Source organism: Podarcis melisellensis, assembly GCF_964234715.1.
Source record: "Podarcis melisellensis genome assembly, chromosome: 13".
NCBI classification, from domain to species: domain Eukaryota; kingdom Metazoa; phylum Chordata; class Lepidosauria; order Squamata; family Lacertidae; genus Podarcis; species Podarcis melisellensis.
The window spans coordinates 30,120,515-30,140,220 of NC_138545.1; the positions used below are offsets into that span (position 1 = coordinate 30,120,515).

At 45.7% G+C, this 19,706-nt stretch overlaps 1 protein-coding gene and 1 long non-coding RNA gene across 2 annotated transcripts in view; one reads left to right on the forward strand and one right to left on the reverse strand.

Moving 5' to 3' along the window:
* IGFBP4 (insulin like growth factor binding protein 4) overlaps window positions 1-5,341 on the forward strand; it is a 38,734-nt gene extending 33,393 nt beyond the window's left edge. The window contains exons 3-4 of the mRNA XM_081886534.1: window positions 1,894-2,028; window positions 3,148-5,341. Coding sequence (XP_081742660.1) covers window positions 1,894-2,028; window positions 3,148-3,282 — 270 coding nt within the window. The 3' untranslated portion in view covers window positions 3,283-5,341. The remainder of the gene's footprint in view (window positions 1-1,893; window positions 2,029-3,147) is intronic.
* The window catches only part of LOC309355605, a 46,700-nt gene extending 31,462 nt beyond the window's left edge, over window positions 1-15,238 (reverse strand). Inside the window, exon 1 of the long non-coding RNA XR_014162554.1 lies at window positions 14,859-15,238. This is a non-coding gene — a long non-coding RNA (uncharacterized lncRNA). The remainder of the gene's footprint in view (window positions 1-14,858) is intronic.
* Window positions 15,239-19,706: the final 4,468 nt, after the last annotated feature.

The following is a 19,706-nucleotide window of genomic DNA, read 5'->3' on the forward strand; positions in this document are numbered from 1 at the left end:
GCCAGTATATGATTGAATTCCACCCAGAAATGGAAGCACCCCAACTACCATTGGCTCCTGACAGCATAGCCAGTGGTCAAGGAGATTGGGAATTGTAGTCCAAATGCATCTGAAGGGCCACATGTTCCTTATTTCACAGCAGAGCTAAGTAAAGCAACATTTCTGCCTCTCAATGGCTTTAATAAAGGCATCATCCAACTTGCTTCAACTAGGGCTGCCAAATGTCTGGGTTTTCCCGGACACATCCGGGAATTGGGCAGCAAAATGGCGTCCAGGTGGATTTTTGCTGAATTGGCAAAATGTCTGGGGGAAACCTGAACATATGGCAAGTAGGGTGTGTTTTATATATATATATATATATATATATATATATATATATATATATATATATGCTTTCGTAGATTTTCACGGGTACAGGAATGCAGGTTTTGGTGTCCTCGGGTGTCTTCCCGTGTAAAAGTTGGGGTGTCTAGGCGACGTTTCGACGAGGTCTCACTCGTCATCTTCAAAGATGACGAGTGAGACCTCGTCGAAACGTCGCCTAGACACCCCAACTTTTACACGGGAAGACACCCGAGGACACCAAAACCTGCATATATATATATATATATATATTTCTAAATAATAATCCAAGAAAACTCCAGTGCGTTATGAATGAAGCCATGGAATTTTCTAAATCACATGTTAATGTTAATAGCGAGGAGCATGGTTCTGTAGAAATGTACAAGTTGTTGTGGAGGTGGGATGATTTACAAAATCAATCCTCCTGGCAAACTAGGAATATCCCCTCATTCACCCAAGTTTAGGATATTCCACCATTCTTCAGTAGTTTCTTTTTCTTTGAACAAAATAAGTGGCTCACGTAAACGTAAATAAGATTTACTGTAATAATAAACTGAGAGAAAACTGTAACAAAATAACATGTCTGAGAGAAACTAAATACAGCATCATGAGGCAAGTGTGAGGCAAGAAACAAGAAGAGGCAGTTAGTCCCTCTTAACTGACATTCTTAACAAAACACACACTGAAGGGAGGGGCCAATTCCGGAGCAGAACACACAAGGCCCACCCACCAGATACCAAGCACTCTACTATTCAAATTAGGCCCAGTGTTTTTCTCACAGTTGTTGCTAAAGTAGGATGTGCAGGCCAAGAGGCAGCAGGTCAACCCAGAAAACTGTAACTTAAATCAGAATGAGTATGTCACTTGTGCATATGTGTACCACAAAGAGGAAGTAGTTCTACAAGCAGACCTATGAATCTCAAGTTTTCAACATCATATCCCATTGAACAATTCAGTAGCAGAGATCCGAGAAAGGCTGTGCAAGAGAGAATGTGGCTGATTAAAAAAATGTCATTGGGAGGCCTTAACTTTCCAGCCTTTTGCAACACGGCGCCATGATTTGGTTTACATATGTGCAGCACACCTTATGTGACCTACCAAGCAGAACACAGCCCACCAACCATGTTTACAGTGCATGGTTACAATTCCAGGTAAGGCAGCAAAACGGGTTTATCAAGCCACTGATATGTGACCATACACGCCTGGTAGGCTGTGTTCAGCTATGTGGGTCACTGCTTGTGTAGATCCCCATCAGCCTTTTCTCCAAATCAAGGCCACTCTCACAAAGCAATCACCTTCATTTGATTCATAACTCCAGCTTATGTTTAAGATAGAGCTGCAAAGATAGAGCAGGGCATTTTTGCTGCATAGCAGCTATATATTGTCCTATGCTGGAAAAAAGGGGAATACAGTTCAGCCCTGGAGATATTTCCATCCTTTCCAACAAGGAGGCTGCAAGCACAGTGGTGCTTCTGCTTGGGGCTTCCATGCCTTCTCCACTTCTTGCCGTCCACATTCTGACTCGGTTGCCTCCTACTGTTTTGCCAACAGGTCCAAGGCTCATGTCAGAGTGAACTTCACAGAGCGCTGGAGAGATTAGCAGCTTCCCAAACCAGAACCCACGAGGACCTGTACATAATCCCCATTCCCAACTGTGACCACAATGGGAACTTCCACCCCAAACAGGTAATACTGGAGCATTGGCTGAAAGATGGGTGGACCCCAGTTTTGTGTTGTCTGCCCTTTGATTCACCAGCATCATTTAGTGTATAAATCATGAGCATATGCTATGTATTTACTAGTTAAGACATAACCAGGCTGTGTTAAGTGAGCCCAAGTATGCAACTCCAGCTTAAAAACAAAACAAGCCTTGCAAAGCCAAAAGTACAGAAGTGCATCTTCAGCAATTGCTGAAAGCTGTTTAGTGAAGGCATCAGATGCACCTCTGTTGGGAGAGAATTCCACAACTTAGGGACTGCCACGGAGAATGCCAGACCCTACAAGTGTCCCTATTTTGCAGGGACAGTCCTGGATTTACAGAAGCCATCCCAGTTTCTGATTTGATCTTGGAATGCCCCGCTTTTCCATAAAGGTAAAGGGACCCCTGACCATTAGGTCCAGTCGTGACCGACTCTGGGGTTGTGGCGCTCATCTTACTTTATTGGCCGAGGGAGCTGGCGTACAGCTTTCGGGTCATGTGGCCCGCTTCTGGCGAACCAGAGCAGCGCATGGAAACTCCATTTACCTTTATCTACTTGCACTTTGACATGCTTTCAAACTGCTAGGTGGGCAGGAGCTGGGACCGAACAATGGGAGCTCACCCCGTCGCGGGGATTCGAACTGCCGACCTTCTGATCGGCAAGACCTAGGCTCTGTGGTTTAACCCACAGCGCCACCCTCGCTTTTCCTTAGGGCATTCCTATTTTCATTGGAGAAATGTTGGAGGGTATGGAGGTATGCAACCCCTGAGCCAAGGAGATAAGTAACTATACAACCTTTAGAAGACATCTGAAGGCATCCCTGTATACGGAATTTTTAAAAAATGTTTAATGTTTTATTATGCTGGAAGCCACCCAAAGTGGCTGGGGCAACCCAGTCAGATGGGTAGAGGATAAACAATTATTATTATTGTTGTTGTTGTTGTTGTTGTTATTATTATGGAATAGGATGTCACTATTTTCTTTGGAGAAATGTTGCTTGAGAATATATTCTTCCCTGCGGCTCTAGGTGGACACAGGTGGATCAGGTACTTTTAAATCCTAATAAAGAACTGTCAATTCTAATTTTATTCCTTTGCCCTTTCAGTGTCATCCAGCGTTGGATGGGCAACGAGGCAAATGTTGGTGTGTAGATCGGAAAACCGGGGTCAAGTTGCCGGGAAGCCTGGAGCTGAAGGGAGACTTGGATTGCCACCAACCTGCAGATGGGGTGCAAGAGTGACTTGACTGAAGAGAACAGGACGCTGAGGCTTTCCTTGATGAACTGCCATAGCGCTGTTTGATGAACAGATGGATCACAAATGGGGATGTTACCACAATGCTCTCTTTTTTTTGTTCTTTAGGGGGACTGATAACGGCAGTTACACCTGCCCCTACCCCCTCACAACTACATTAATCTAAGCCTGACATGATCTAGCCCATCCACATCTCTCTGGTGTTTAATTGGGTAAGAATTAGCCACCATGGTTCCTTCTTCACAGATTCTCTGGAAACTACATTCCATTTGACTTGCCATCATGGGGTGGGGGTGGGGGAGAGGTATAAGCTTTAACCTTAAGTACTTGGATGGGTCTTTTGAGAGTGTTTGCCCCCCAGGTAGGTCCATTTCCGCTTTTGGCCTTTAGAGCAGTGGTAGCCAACACATGGCCTTCCAGAAGTTGTTAGACATCAGCTCCCATCTCCTCAGCCAACATGGCCAATGGCTGGGGATGGTGGGAGTTGGGCCCTAACACTCAGAGGGCACCATGTTGAGTGCCCTTGCTTTGGAGAGAAAGATCTAGATCCCCATCATCAGAGTCCTCTTCACCCTCCCACCCCAGCAAACAGGGAGATGTGGCTTGGGAGAGAGGCAGCCATCTTCCTCTTTCTGACATCTAGTTGGTGTCAACCCTGTACATTCATTATGATCCCTCTCTTATGAGTTTCAACTAAGGGCTAAAGTCTACATGTGACTTTATACTGCTGCATGGCGACTCTTCTTGCCCTGCCTCTCTACCAGGCTTCCGCGTGCAATTAGTGCTGTGATTATCTGCTAATATATTGGTCGCAATGTTTTAAAAATTGCTGTGAATATTACTGTTCTTCATTGTTTATTGAAACTTCTTTTTTTTAAAAATGTTATGGTTGTCGTACATCGCCTAGTCTGAGCATTTCTCGGGAAAGCTATTTATAAACGGTAAAATAAGCAATACACAAATCGAAATCAATCGTGACGGGTGTGGATCGTTTCCACACCAGGAACATCCAGCACAACGAGGAACGGTCCGTATACTTGGTACACTTCTTAGCAAGCTAAATTGGGCTTTGCAGTGGGGGTGGGGGGTGGGAGGAGAACTGACATAAAGAAAAGCCTCCTTTAGCAATGATAAGGTAACCTGGTTTACCTGGTCTCAATGACTGTGAATTGGTCTACTGCTATGGTTTTGCATCAAGACACCCAATGACAGTCAGGTATTTTAAGCAAAAGGATCCTAATGCTTGTTAAATGAAGAGGTCGAGCAACCTGCAGCCTTCTAGCTATTGCTAGACTACAACTCCCAACATCCATGACCATTCGGCCATGATGGCTGGGGCTGATGGGATTTGTAGTTCAACATCATTTGGAGGGCAGCAGGCTCTCCATTCCTGTTTTGATGGCTGTGGGTATTTCCTAGACAATTCACCTGGAGAGGTGGTGGTGGTCTTAGACCAGTACCCTGAAAAGCAGGTATGTGGTGGTGGGTGTGTAGGAGAAGCAATTAGATCCAAACTAGGTGTGATATTAAATGTGCCTTTGCATTTAAAATGCAGGATTTCAAGTCTTGGTTGGTGGGCAGGGAGAAATTATTGGGATTCCAGCAGACACAGAGGGGGAGGTTAATTTTTTCATTCCCTGCTGTTGTCCTCTAAAGCTAATATTTGGAGAAAACCTCCCCATTTTAGCACCAATGGGGGATTTCCTCCCAATGTAAACTACATTTTCAGAGGAGGGGGTTTGCCACAGCAAAGATCAAAAGCATAGCTGTACATAGGTAAACGAGAGAAGGAGAATAGAGTGCGCAAACTTAAAATTACTCAGGGCATGGTCATCGTGTAACAGCAAGCCATGATTTTGTGTTTCATCTGAATGGCTCCGGGGAGTTCTGAGGATTTTTATGTGGCGTGAGCCGAAATCTAGGAATGCCATTTTGGAGAACTGCTCCAGTTGCTCTCCGAAAGATATTCTACCTGCAGTTGGAGTGCCCGTTTGCTTCCACTTGTATGCTTGTATATTTGTAAATAAAGGAAATGTCACAAAGATATTGCAAGTCTCCTGTTCTCTCTCTCATCCAAAAACAAAAACTAAACTCAGTACTATGAGTGGCCACTTCCAGAGAAATGGAAATCTCCTATCATTGCCCTGAGGTGAGGAGCCTACATTCAAAAAGCCCCAAATATAAACCTGAAGAGGAGGAATCACTTATCTGGTCAAGGAAAAGGAGTCTTTCTCTGTGAGGGACAGAAGAACAAAGGGTCTCCTTTAGAATGCTTCAGTTAACTTCACAGGCTGAAACACTACTGGCTGAAATCACTATTGCTGAAAGCCACCTAGGAGGGGAAGCTTAGAGCTACCCTATACCTGGCTTGGCAATTCCTACTATCTTCCCCAGAAACCATCATCTCCTGCCACCTGTTGAGGGTTCCCTCTTGCAACCCTGCGGCCACCTCTCTGCTGCCATCTGCTGGTTGGAGTTCCTCACTGCACTTCTCTCAACTTCTGCATACAGAGGAGCTACACTGATGGTTTGCATCCCTGAAGGGAAGGCCTGAGGGATACCAAGCACAAGGTGGCTGTTAGGCACTTGGAAAATGCCACACAACGACTTTGTGCATGTATTGGGGGAGCACAAGCTACCTGGCAATTATCTGATGTACTAATGATGCTAGGTGAGGGACGAGTGGGTTGTTCCATTCACCGGACAAAGTTGGCCTCTTGGGGTGGGGATTGATTCTGGCCGGCTGGGCCAAAAATATTCCCCATCCTTGTTCTAATCCATGCTTTCGGATCACTACAGTCAGTTGGGCCCAACACTTCATCTGCTTAGAGTGCCCTTTTTGTGCCAGGACTCAGTTGATCAAAAATTATAACCCCATAATCTTTACTGGCAATGCCTACTGCACAACAAGCTAGTCTCCCTTTCTCCCCCATTGCCCTGCTCCCCAAATCTGGCTAAATAAATCCTGACCTGGTTGTTGAGCTTTGTGTTGGCTGTGGTGGTGGTGATGGTTGTGGTTGTTATGATTGAGCAAATGGATGCCTGTTGCTTCAGCTTGCAGCGAGGCTGCTGCGGAAAATAGTTAGATTTACGACTCTCCGCCCTGCCTTCGGTGCCAACTCATAAGGAAGATTCTGTGGGCCTTCACACTGGAATCATTCATTTTAATGACCCTTCCATTTGGGAATGACGTGCTGATAAGATAAATGCCGTTTCCAGCTGCTCCTTCGTTTTCTTGGCAAGCTGGCCAAGAGCACTCGGCCTGTTTGTTTTCCCCTCCCGGCCTGCCCCACCTTTCTTGTAGGACTCGGCTGATAAACACACAGAGAGAGGGAAAGCTGCGCAAGATGGAGGCAGCTGGCCAAGGGCCCCATCAGCATGAATCCTGAACAAAAGCCAGCCGCTTGCTAAGTCTTCTCGTTTCACCTCTGGCAGGCTGTCCTGCCTCTTTGGGCATATCGGTTTTCTGAAGAGCGAGGGATGGAGAGGAGAGGAGACAGTGAGATCATCATAGAGTTACAGAGGCAGGGGTAGAAAGGCCTGGAAAACACGCAGCTGCCTCCCTCCCTCCCGTGCAAGTCGGTTTCAAGAATTCTGCGCGCGCCAAATAGGAAGAAAACATTTTTATTAGGCAACATTCGGCCCACAAAGCAATTGTCCTCAGCTCTTGACAAGCAAGGGACATTTGTATCTCCTGAACTCTCTACACAGAAAGCTGCCACATACTGAGTCAGAGCACTGGTCCACCTAGCTCAATATCACCTGCACTGATTGGCAGTGGCTCTCCAGGCCGCACCTGGAGATGCTAGGCATTGAACCTGGGACATGCTCTACCTCAGGGGTCAGCAACCTTTTTCAGCCGTGGGCCGGTCCACCATCCCTCAGACCATATGGTGGGCCGGACAATATATTTTTTTTGGGGGGGGGGGTGAACAAATTCCTATGCCCCACAAATAACCCAGAGATGCATTTTTAATAAAAGGACACATTCTACTCATGTAAAAACACGCTGATTCCTGGACCATCCGTGGGCCAGATTGAGAAGGCGTTTGGGCCGCATCTGGCCCACGGGCCTTAGGTTGCCTACCCCTGCTCTACCTAGATGCAAGCAATCCAACCAATCTTTTCTCTATCACCTCGCTACAGGAAACTGAGAAGCCCAAAGAACGATGGGAGAGGGTGGTGGTGACGCCCTAGGACTCTCTGACATCATGCCAGCTGTGCCACAACGGACTTGCATGAGTCACTTCCACCCTGAGATTCAGCCCTGCCTCTCATGAATGGGCTTGTTCTGTTGCCAACCTTCCTCTTTCAGCTTTTTTTTGGGGGGGAGATGGGGGGGGATCCAGTCAAAATATGTATTCATTCCCAGCCGGTGTTTGGAGAAGGGCCAAGCATTTGGAGTGACAGAGCACATGTTTGGCATTTAGGAAGTCTCACGTTAAATCCCAGGCATCTCCAATTAAATCATCTCATGTATCTGGGAGAGGAAAAGACCCTTCCTACTTGAGACTCTATCTCTTTTCGAAATGTCTACCTTCGTGAAATGCTTTCCCAAATGGATTTGTCTGCCAAGGAATCCCTGTGGCTGTGTCAAGGATTGCGGGGAATTTTCTAGGGTGAACACTGAAGGGGATTTGCTTGCATCCAGGAAGAGAAGCCTAGAGCTGATTCCAAGAATGAGCACAACCAGAGGGCAGGGGACCGATGATGAGATTCCTGTGTTGGGTCTCAATGAGCCTCATCAGTCTCCTCATCGCTCTCCAACGCAGGCATTTCGCCATCAGTAACACTTGCTTCAACTAGGGCTGACCCACGTGAAACTTTGCTCGGAAATATACCCAACATTCTTCTTCATTGAAAATAACGTTGGTCCTGGTGGGAGGGCTGCCTTTCAAGGAAACTTGTCCATCATTCCTGGTCTACTGGAGGAACCAAGGTTTCCCAAAGCAGTTTGAAAAGGCAAACTGGGCTAGTTTCGTGGACTGGCTGGACAAAGAGAAATGGTAGGAGGCACCAGCTGGAGAAACCCCAAGGGAAGGTGTCTCGGAGCCTAGAGAGTGTTGGTGGGATGAGTGGTCAGAGGGAGAAGACTGGGAGGCGGAGGTGTCTGAAAATGAACAGGAGTTAGTGAGCAAGGAGAGTCTATGGCAGAGAGAAGTCCAGAATCAGAAGTTCAAGCTCTGCCATGAGGCAGAGATGAGTCATGCTGGTGAAGAAGGATGTTTCCTCCTTCTACTGCAAGAAGCTGCCTTCCCACCTGGGCTCCCAGAACCAGAAGAGATATGAAGAGGGAGGAGCAGAGACAGGCTTGTTGGCCTAGTCTCAGATTGCTTGGGAATGACTTGGGGTGGTGGTGAGGAGATTAGGCAGCTGTGGGAAGGCGGGGAGTTCAGTCTCCCTCCACAACTGCCTCATGGGGCGAGGCCTACCAAGAATAGTTGCTGTGCTCATTAGTCCTGGCACTCCTGAGCAGGCCTTGTTTCTTCTAATAAAGAGTTAACTTCACTTACGCCGTGTGATTTATTGGTGGCTGGCTCCCTGACAGTTAGTTGGATCAATCACCTGATCCACCATAAGTCATCTAGTACACTTGCACAGCTCCAAAATCCAATTCATTATGCTGTCTCTCATCATGTGGCATTATATAAATGTCATTCACACAGGCTCGGAGATAGCCAACATGGAAATCTTAGATTTTACCTTTTGGAAATTTTACATTTCCAGAAGGTGTCTACAAAAACAACATTGCTGTTTTCACCCAGCAGGAATAAGCTTGTGTGTTTTGAATCCCACAGGCTTCTGCATTTTGAATGCAGGAGAGTCAACTTTTCTTGGTCTATTAAAATCACACCCTCGGCCTTGTACCAGCTTGTCCAGATATCATCTCTGTGATGGAGGGCTGCTGCTGCTGAAGCAGCTACTCAACTTCCAAAGGGGGGCAGGGGGACCCACCCAGTAGGTTGGCAATAACATTTAGATTCTCTACCTTTTAAATCAAGGTGGCTTTCTGAAACAATGGAATCAATACGGAAGAAGCTGTTCTCAAACCAGCAAAGACAACTTGGAACTCCACTCATGCAGAAATAAGACAATGATGCATCATTCTTGTACAAACAGTTCCTGCATGAAATACGGAAACACTGGAGACAGTGACCTGCTACAAGGAGAGCCTTTTGTGTGCACAAATAGATTCTGGAGGCAAATACATGTTGCCATCAGCACTAGCCTTCGGAGGCCATCCACTTGTGGATTCCTCCTTTTTATTTTTATGCCAGGCACATAAACACTCACCTGCCTTGTGGTATGGTGCTGTGTTATTTCAGAGAGCAGGCCAGGCGAAGTTGGATGCTTCACAGAGGAACAGCTTTATTGCAAACAAGAATGGTCGATCTAGAGCAGGCATAGGCAAACTCGGCCCTCCATATGTTTTGGGACTACAGCTCCCATCATCCCTGACCACTGGTCCTGTTAGCTAGGGATGATGGGAGTTGTAGTCCCAAAACATCTGGAGGGCTGAGCTTGCCTATGCCTGGTCTAGAGCAGCAACAGCATGACTGAATGCCTCAGCTGGACACAGTGCCACCTGTAGTTGGAATAGCAGTATAACAGTTAACTCTACATCACATAGGTCATAGGGTAACTCAAGCCTAGGTTTCTTTCATTTTCTCGTTTTTCCATTCAAGTCATCTTTTTCACCTTTCTGCAACAGTTTACTCACGAAATTTTGTCAGTGTTTTAGTGTGCTTTTCTCCTGGACATCCCATTTTGCCCAATACACATTTTTGCAATGGATTTTCTCCAATTTTGCATGCGTTGTTTTCCACAAATTATAGATGCACACTTTCCCCTAACACACTTTTTGTTGCTGTTCAGATTATTTGGATGGATTATTTAAAAGACTGCTGCAGTTCAGTTCCTGTATTGTTTTGGGAAGTATCAATTAAGAGATGGCACCCACTTGTCTCAGAAGATAATAGAGTGTGCCTTTGGGGGTGGAGTCAAACTATTGGAAGGTTGCAGCGACTGCTGTGGTTATAGAGACTGATGCGGGAGAGACATGTTTGTTGTGGTTGGGGCAGATGAATGCGCCCGGTTGTGCTGCTGCTGCAGATGCATTATGGCCTTTCTTCTCTCTACGCTCCTCCCAGCGGTCAATCCTCCTCTGGTCACTGCTATGTATACATGACCTTATTGCCTGTCTCCAGGCACTGCAGTCATCTGCCAGGGATTCTCACTGGTGGGGTTGATATTGCCCATCTTCATGTCACGTTTGCAGACATCTTTGTAGCATAGAGTTGGTCTGACAACAGGCCAGATGCCTGAAGCCAGCTCCCCGTAGAGCACGTCCTTGGGGATCCTGCCATCTTCTATTTGGTGAACGTGACCAAGCCAGAATAGACATCACTGAGACAGGAGTGCGAACACGCTGGGAATGTGGGCTTGAGAGAGAGCACATTGTGCATGAAACTCTGTCCTGCCATATGATACCCAAAATCTTCCTGAAACAGTGCATGCAGAAGGTGTTGAAGCAGTTGTTAATTTGCCCAAGACTCACTTCATGTAGGTTCATGCTAAAATGTAAACCAAACCAAATTTCTCCCCAATTATTATTGTTTTTATGTAAATTGCTTGGAGATTTTGATTATATTGAGCAGTATATTTTTTAAAAATAAATAAATGATCTATTACTATTTTTCATCCACAGGAAACTAAACCCCATTGCACCACCGCTTGACTTCTTTTGATTTAGGAAAGTGGTGAGCATATGAAAAATATTGTTTCTCATTAGTGAGAGAATGGGGAACTTTAGAGCCAAGAGTACTTAATTGACATAAAATGGGTTTTCTCCATCCCACAAATATATAATTGTTTTACCCAAGTTATTCTACAGACATCCATCCAAAATGTGAAACAGCTGCCTAAACTACAGGCTGCCTGTAGTTTGCCAGGTATCTATAACATGGACTGAATCCAGAAAGAATCCAAAATTGCACTGAGGCTATATCTTTTATGTACATTTCTGCCCTACTGCTTCCCAAGACCTGCAATGCTTTAAAATCAGGGTGAGCCCAGATGGCCTAATTAAAAAAAACTAGCCTCAATGTTTTGATGGGGTGGAGGGGTGGCTCATATCTACTGAGAACTCTGCATTCTGCCCACTAAGAACCAAAGAAATTAGACTTAGTTAGGGAAATTGGTGAGAGGGGCGGATGGAAATTATAAATCTAACTGCATAGATGCAACCTGGTGAATTAACTATAGAAATAGCGACCAATTTGGTACCTGAAGTAACATATATCAAAAGAGAGATAGGGAGTATCCAATATAGATTTAAGCCAAATGCTGTTGTGAGCCCAACGAGGTTGTGGAATTGTATGTTTCATACTAATACGTATTGATTACAGTGGTTTCATGTTTTTCTTTCTTTCTAAGAAAGAACAAGATGCTTTGTATTATGCAATTGATGTTTGCTTATAGGAATTGAAGAACAAAATCAAGAAAATTGATATAAAAACGTATAAAAACTTTCAATACTATTTCCTAAAACCTAGATAATAAGAAACCACAACTGCTGATGTCGTCTGTAATGTTACATACTGAAGTTCTCACCCTGGGCCAGCAGGGGGATACTGTAGATAGTTATGCAAATGAAGGATCGAAAGTGACGTTCAGTGATTGGATAGTTTTAGAAAGTTGCTACAGTAACGTTGTACTGGAGCACTATATAAGCAGGCTGACTGAGCCCCTCAGCTCAGTCTGTCCTGGCCTGTGAATAAACAAGAGCTGTTTGAAGAATCACTGTGTCGTCTGATATGTTCACCCACAACTTAACATGTAATATCTGAAATGAGCACTGTTGGGAGCAAATACACAGTCCTACAGCTGGCAAGAAACTGCTAGTCCTTTATCAGGTTTCAAAAGAGAACACTTGCCGTCCAAGGATGCTTTAGTTGTCGTCAACACAAGCCAAAACACCAATCTAACCTCTATCTCCATCTTCAAATCTATGCCACCCTCCTCCTTCTTCCCTCGCTCCCTGACACACAATGATTGTAGGTAAATTTGTCATTCAGGAAAATAACTCCAATCATTTTCACCCATTCAACACCAGCCATCCCCGGCTATTAGCAAGCAAAAAACTGAAGAGAGGGCTAGGCAGGCAACTGTGTAAGGAATACCAAAAATAGGCAGGAAAGAGAGATGCTAAAGAACTGCATCTCTTTCTCTGATCCGAGAAACAAAAAGTTCTATGTGAGAATATGGTTCCTGAATCAGAACTCTTATTGGTCAAACTAGATATGTTAAATATGTAACACCATTTTCTCAATTTTCTTCATGAAGCTGTTTATTTGCCCTGGAAGGGTAGCCACTATTTGTTTCCAAAAGCTTATCCTTCCTGGAGCAAACAACAGCTTTGGGGTGGGAAGGTTGTCATCTGTTTTCATCCAGGAAACACTGTGAAGGAATAAAGGTTCAACTCCTCCCTCCCACACCATAGTCTGGATTGGGTCCTCTGGTGGCAGATATTGGTTGTCATAAGAGTATAAAAATATAAGAAGAGCTTGATGGATCAGGTCAATGGCCCCTCTAAGTCCAGGATCCTGTTCTCACAGTGGCCAACCAGATGCCTTTAGGGAGCCCGCAAGGGGGAACTGAACACAAAAGCATGTTCTTCCTTCTCCCCAATGGTTTCCACCAATTGGTACTTGGAATCCCCTTTTAAAATCCTCTTTTAAAGCCATCCAAGATGGCAGCCACCACTGCCTCCTTGTGAGAGGGAGTTCCGCAGTTTAACTCGGCGCTATGTGAATAAATTCTTTTATCTGTCCTGAATCTTCGAAGGGCGTCCGAAGGGGCCCTACATTCCTATCCAAAGCGAATACAGTCACTGCCCCGCCATGACATCGCTGGCTGGAGCCCAAGATGACTCCCGCCCCCTTTGCAACGACGTCAGCCAACCGGCCACAGCAGGACCCCTCGTCTTCATCAAGCTCCCATTGATCTTCATGGGGGGGGCACTTTGTTTTACTATAAATACGAGGCTGTGAAAACAAGAGATTCAGCAGGGGACGCGGGCCTGTGTTTTCATAATGGCCACTGCAAGCACTGCTCAGAAAATTCACGCTCCCCCCCCTTTATCAGATATTACAAAGAAAACAGAAGGGGGAAATGCAGGAAACGATGCAAGGCCTGGGTCTAGAAATCGTTTGAGCACCAACAGTAGCAAAGGAGGAGGACTATAGCAGGATGAGAACAGGACTGAGGAGCAGAGCCAAAACAAACGAGAAGGGTCCCCTTTCGCCTACATAGTTAAAGGGGCTCGGGAGACTGTCTAAGCCCTAGGCCTCCTTTCTTCTCCTCAAGTGCTTTATGGGCACATTTGTACCAAACCCCAACAGTTCATCACTGGGATTTCTCAATGCTGAGTTTAAAATCACCAATAATCAGCTGCATGAACGTCATGGAACCCACCCAGACTCCACCCCGGCCAGAGGGCATTTCCATGGCAGGGGGAACATGCCATGGGTCAGCATTGATCCCACAGCGCCAAGTAGCTGATCGATGGCGACCCTCCTTCTAGAAAGAGCATATAGTGGTGGGCATTTGGCTGGTGTTGTTGGACTCCGACTCCCAGCATTGCTGACGTTGGCTCTAGTGGCCTGGAGCTGATGGAAGTTAGAGTTCACAACATCCAGAGGGCCTCTCCATTGACTCTCCTGAATAACCAGCAACTTTTGGTGCCTCCTCTCCCGATGGTTCTGTTCCCACTGGTCACTACAAATGTGTAACAACTAAGGGCTAGCAAGCCTGAGCTTGCTTTTTTCCTCCCCTCTAACCAATCGCTGTCCCTTTTGTGTCAAGCCATTTTTAGACCGGACAATCCCTGCCACCTGCGGGCTCACATTAAGATTTCTCTGGTGCTCTGGAAAACCTCTTCTTCTTCTTTGCCTAAAAATGCTTTTAAACAAACAAAACTGAAGGCCTATCGACTATGCCAGTGTTTTTCAACCTTTTTTGGGCAAAGGCACACTTGTTTCATGAAAAAAATCACGAGGCACCCCACCATTAGAAAATGTTAAAAAAATTTAACTCTGTGCCTATATTGACTATATATAAAGTAATTCTCTTGAATAGGAATCAAATAAACACAAATAAAGTATTTTATAATTACTTTATTATGAAATAGTAAGTAAACAGAAATATGAAAAATTATAAAATACTTTATTTTAAAATCTTTTGAATTTTTCAATTTTTCCCACGGCACACCAGGCAACATCTCGCGGCACACTAGTGTGCCACGGAACAGTGGTTGAAAAACACTGAAGTATGCAACCTCTCAAACAGATGGGGGCAGGGGAATACATCAGTAAGACAGAGAGCCAACAGTCTTTGTTTATGGGATTGTCTGGTTGGCTTAGTATAGGGTTGCCATATTCTGAAGAACAAAAAACACAGAACACCTCCCCCCCATTCTGCATCTCCTTTGTTCGCCCCATCCCTGCCGCTGACCACTTCCTTGCCCGTCTGCTCGCCCCCTCCTTCGCTTCGCTCTTCTTACCTTTGCTGTCTTCGGCCTCCTGCTCAGAAGATGCTGCCCGGCACTGGGAACGTGGCGCAAGGCCTGGAGACCACTCAAAACAGCGGGAGGCCTTGCATGCCCCAGGAAGGCCGCAGGCAAGGCCTGCCAGCCCCAGGGAGCAACGCAAGGCATAGCACGGCCCCGGGAAGGCCGCACAAGGCCATCCGATGCGGCGCTTCCCATTTTGGGACACAGCGCCTTCTGAGCATGCATGTGCCCCACCCCAAAATAAGCAAACCCCGAAATCCAGATAATCCATGAAAAATCTGCCCAAACGGGCATGCTGACCTGCCAAAAGAGGACATGTCTGGGAAATCCCAGACGTATGGCAACCCTAGCTTAGTATAAATCCTATTCAAACTAGTTTCCAGTTTTGGTTTGGAGAGCACATGCAAACCATGGTTTGCCTACAAACTGGCAGCCAGGGAGGGAACTGGAACCCAGAAGAGGGAGAAGGGCGTGCTTGAGCTGAAGGCTGAAACTGTTGGGATTCCTGCAATGCAGGGGGTTGGACTAGATGACTCTCAGGGTCCCTTCCAGCTCTAAAATTCTATGATTCTATGAAAACAGGCTGTTCTGCATTGGCTTCTGAAGCCATTTGCATTACTGAACTCTCTCTCTCTGTATATATAAAACACGCGTGTTAAAGTGCTCAACAGGATGTTTCATTGTCCAGTCATTCTGGCTGCACTTATTGTACAAAAACTGCATAGATTTCTCCAGACGAGGTTTTTAATGTGCAAGCATCATACCTCCTTCAGGCTGTTTCACGGATGTCCAGGCAAACTTTCCCCGATCTACAGGCTCCCAACCTTAATTAATTGCTTCCTGGAATATGACGCTTCCACAACCCACACACTTCAGTTGGCTATTTAATTTGTTGGTTACATAGAAAACAGCAGCAGGTACAGCTGTGTAGGTTCTGGCTCTAATCCTGGCAGGCTACCGTTCTCAAGCTCTGCTGCAGATGCTACTCTTTATTTTATTTTTCTGATTTTAAATTGCAATTGCTCTGCGGCAGAATAGTGAAATTAACAAGCAGGGGGGAAAGCAACCCATCCCTCTGTAAAACTGACCCCATCCACGTGTGAAACTGAAAAGACTATTGTAAAGCTTTAGTTTTGCCATCTTGTGTGGAGCTCCAAATATTTATTTATTTACACCAATTCCATACCGCTTAATAGATATATAAAAAAATCTCTAAGCAGTATAGAGAAAACTACAGCAACAGCAGAAAAAATCAACAGATATTATAAAAAATGCAGAGTAAACGTCTCAAAATGTTACATTAATACAAAATTAATAATAAATATAAACCAATATCAATTCTTTGGCCTTTGGACACACCTTCCACCCTGGCAGAGGCGATGAGCTGCACCCAACATTGGGGGGGGGTGTCTGTCATGCACGTGTGACGTCACTGGCATCGTGCGCCAGGAGGAGGCCACCACCACAAGGCCTTGCAAGGCCCGTTGCTACTGTGAGGCCCAGTGGGGTGGGGTGTGGGGAGGCTTAGCCTCTTCCCAACAGATTTTGGGAGGAGGGCTGAAAACACCTCAGCCCTATGGAGTTGGCGCCTATGCCCCCTGGCTCTCACTCAGGTTCCAAACAAGTTCTCAGCTCACCTGATAAAAGCCTCCCAAAAGAGAAGGGTTGCTTCTAAGATCTCCCTAGTTTCTCCCTCCAGGCTTGCTTTTGATGGGCAGGTCTGAGGTGACTAGCTTTTCCTCAGCCTGCTCACAGCTGTGTCCCATTAAGCAGTCAGCTGCACTGTCCCATCCACTTCCAGGTCCAGTAGGTTTGCTGAGTTTCTCAGGGGATGCTAAGGACAGAAAAAGGACAGCCCACTCCCATTTTTCCTCCAGCCTCTGCCCTGTTCACCACTAGCAACTGGGAGCACAGGCCTGAGCCTCTGGGTTCGGAAAGGAGGTTAAGAATGAACTTCCTCCTTCCCCTTTGGAGTGCTAATTGCTATTAAATAAAAACTGTGTTCACATTAGGACCTTAAAGTGCAGTGAAGTTGTCCACCATGCATTTGACAGCTCTTTCCTCCTAACTGTTTACACCATCATGACTTAATTCACTTTTGTGTGTGTGGTGCCTTGACCCTTTCTGCATGGCTCTGACTGTTCACACTCTGGCCAGAGGCAAATTAGATTACAAACAGCTTCAGGGCTGGGTGAAGCTGCTTTGAGAAATGAGGCATCGAACAGCAGCAACCACGAAAATTGCCCCTGCCACTCTGGGCGACTTGCAGCATATATAGAAACATCACAAAACATCAAACATAAAAAAACTTCCCTATACAGGGCTGCCTTCAGGAAAAAACACACATTAAAAACAACATTTGAAAACAATTCTATAAATTCTATGAATATCCTTAAACAGACCAGGAGGCAGCAGGGCTTTCTGATGAACCAATTTAGCCTGGTCGGAAGAAAATTGTTGTTGAAGGAGAGAGGAAACAGTTAAAGCCAAGAGGGAGAAATGGGTGCCAGGAATGCAAAAATCCAGCCTTAGAAATTCATGCCAACCCAAGCCTCTGGCATTTTTATTTTGAATGAAACAAGTCCAGAAAAGAAATATGAAAAAGGGGAGAGAGGTTATGATTATATTATTATTAATGCTACCACCACTGCTAATAGATTTCCTCCTCACAAAAAATTCTTTGACCATCCAAAAGGAAAATTACAACCGCAGCCATTAGCAATAAGCAAAGCATTAGTAACTGGATATTTCCTGCAGATGTTAGGAATCTGAAATGGTTCACATGGATTTCTGTTTTGCTGGAATGATCTCCAGGTGGGTGACTTCCGGCCGGGGGGGGGAGGATGTACATGAGCCATGAGACGAACGCATCACATCCTTGGCATCTCCACCTTCCAGCCCTGAGCATCAGATTGGCAGCAAGCGGGAACAGCAGGGATCAGACATCCCAGAATTCCTGGATGATGCTTTTCTTGGGAAGGCACACACTCACACTGGACTCAAACTGATGGCTACTGGTTATATCTCACCAGTCCTTCTGCATCAAGGATTCGACAGAGAAATATAAAATATTCCACCAGGCTACAGCGGGGGAAGGAAGAGAAGTGATTCTGGCTCCCCATACCCTAGCTTTGCTGAGCAGCCAACCCACCTCTGTCCATCAACTGTCACCGGTTAGTAGCTCATCTGAGGGTGGGATGAATGGGTAGTTTGTGGCAAGGGAAGCAGCCTGAAAGGCAAGGGAACAATAGGAGGAAATCAAGACCCACTCACAGATTTCCCAGAAAGCTCTTGTCTACATGCACACAGACCGGACAGCCCTGTGATACATGCAAATCAAAGCATGGAAGTGAGGAAAAAGGACCAGAAAATGCTTTGCTGGATCAGATCAAGGCACAACTTGTCAAGCATTCTGCTTTCGGATGAAGGGATGACCATCCTCTGTTATTTACACCTGGCTTCTAGGACTCAGAGGTATTTTGCTTCTCAGTGTGGAGGTTCTGTTTAGATCTCCTGAATAGATACTACTAGATGCTCTAATGTGGAGAAGAGGAACTTGTGTGCTTCTCTTCCCATAGGTTAGTTGGACTCCCAGCTCCTATCTTTCCTTGCTGGCGGGAGCTGATAGGAGTTGGTTGACCAATCTCTGGAGGTCCACAACGTCTTCATTTGTTGTAGCATCTCTGGAAGAAAGACCAGCAGCCATGTTGAAACAGAAACTGAATATCCTCTTCCGGCATATGCAGAGATGTATCCTGCTTTGGAGAGCTCCACCTCACTTTCTTCTTATGAAGAGTCATAACAGTGTTATGTCACAGAGGTGCCACATCAAGAATCCTGTGACTTAATCAAGCATTGAGCAAAGAAGTGCTCCCTTTTGTCAGCCCTGAGGTCTGCCAGATGTTGTTGGACTCCAACTCCCATCAGCCCCAGCCAGCACGGCCAACGGCCAGGGATAATGGGAGTTGTAGCCCAGCTGAACTGGTTCCAAACCACTAACTCACAGCTACTGCCAATTGACTGACCTGATTTCTCATATTATAAGGCTTTATACACACATTTTATTATTATTATTTTTCTAGAACCAATGGAGACTGAGCACTCCCCCCCATAGTCCACACACTGTCTAGATCTATTGCATATATATTTTTGCCCCTGGAAAGTGTGTCTTGAGAAGCTGATTGCATTCTGGAAATAAAAGCTGATTGCAGATTGATTCTGTATTGCCCCACAGCCTGTCCATTTAAAAACAGGTGAATGTATCCACAACTGCTCAATGATGTGGGCATATATCAATATCACAACCTCCACATCCTTCTTCTGGGGCATTTGCAGGGAGGAAAGGGTTTTTTTTCAAAAGCACACACACACCCCTGTGGGCAGCAGGATCTAGAATCACTCTTGACTGAAAGCAGCATACTGGATGAAGAAAAACTACATTTTTTGTGCTACATATAAGTTGGTGTGTATACAATCACAGAGAGTAGTACTTTAGCTCCAATATTCATCCAGAGATAAAGTGCAATTGCTTTTCAACATTTTGTGCGTTTGGGAGTGCATGCAAGGTTTAGTCAACTCTTGCTAAAGGAGACACCCTCCCCCTCTGCCTTCACTTTTTCAGTTCCTGTTTATATGCATGGAATTTAATCTCATCGGTTAATTGGACGGAACAAAGGTGAAGCCTTTCTTGAATGCGCACGCCATGGCTTCCTAGCTGAGTCAGGGACAATATGAGAAATGCTACCCCAGGCATTATATTATGGCTTCTGGTCCCCACTGGGCCTCGAGTTGTTCCAAAACAAACTCCTGCTCACCCGGCGCCCAACACAATGCGTGAGG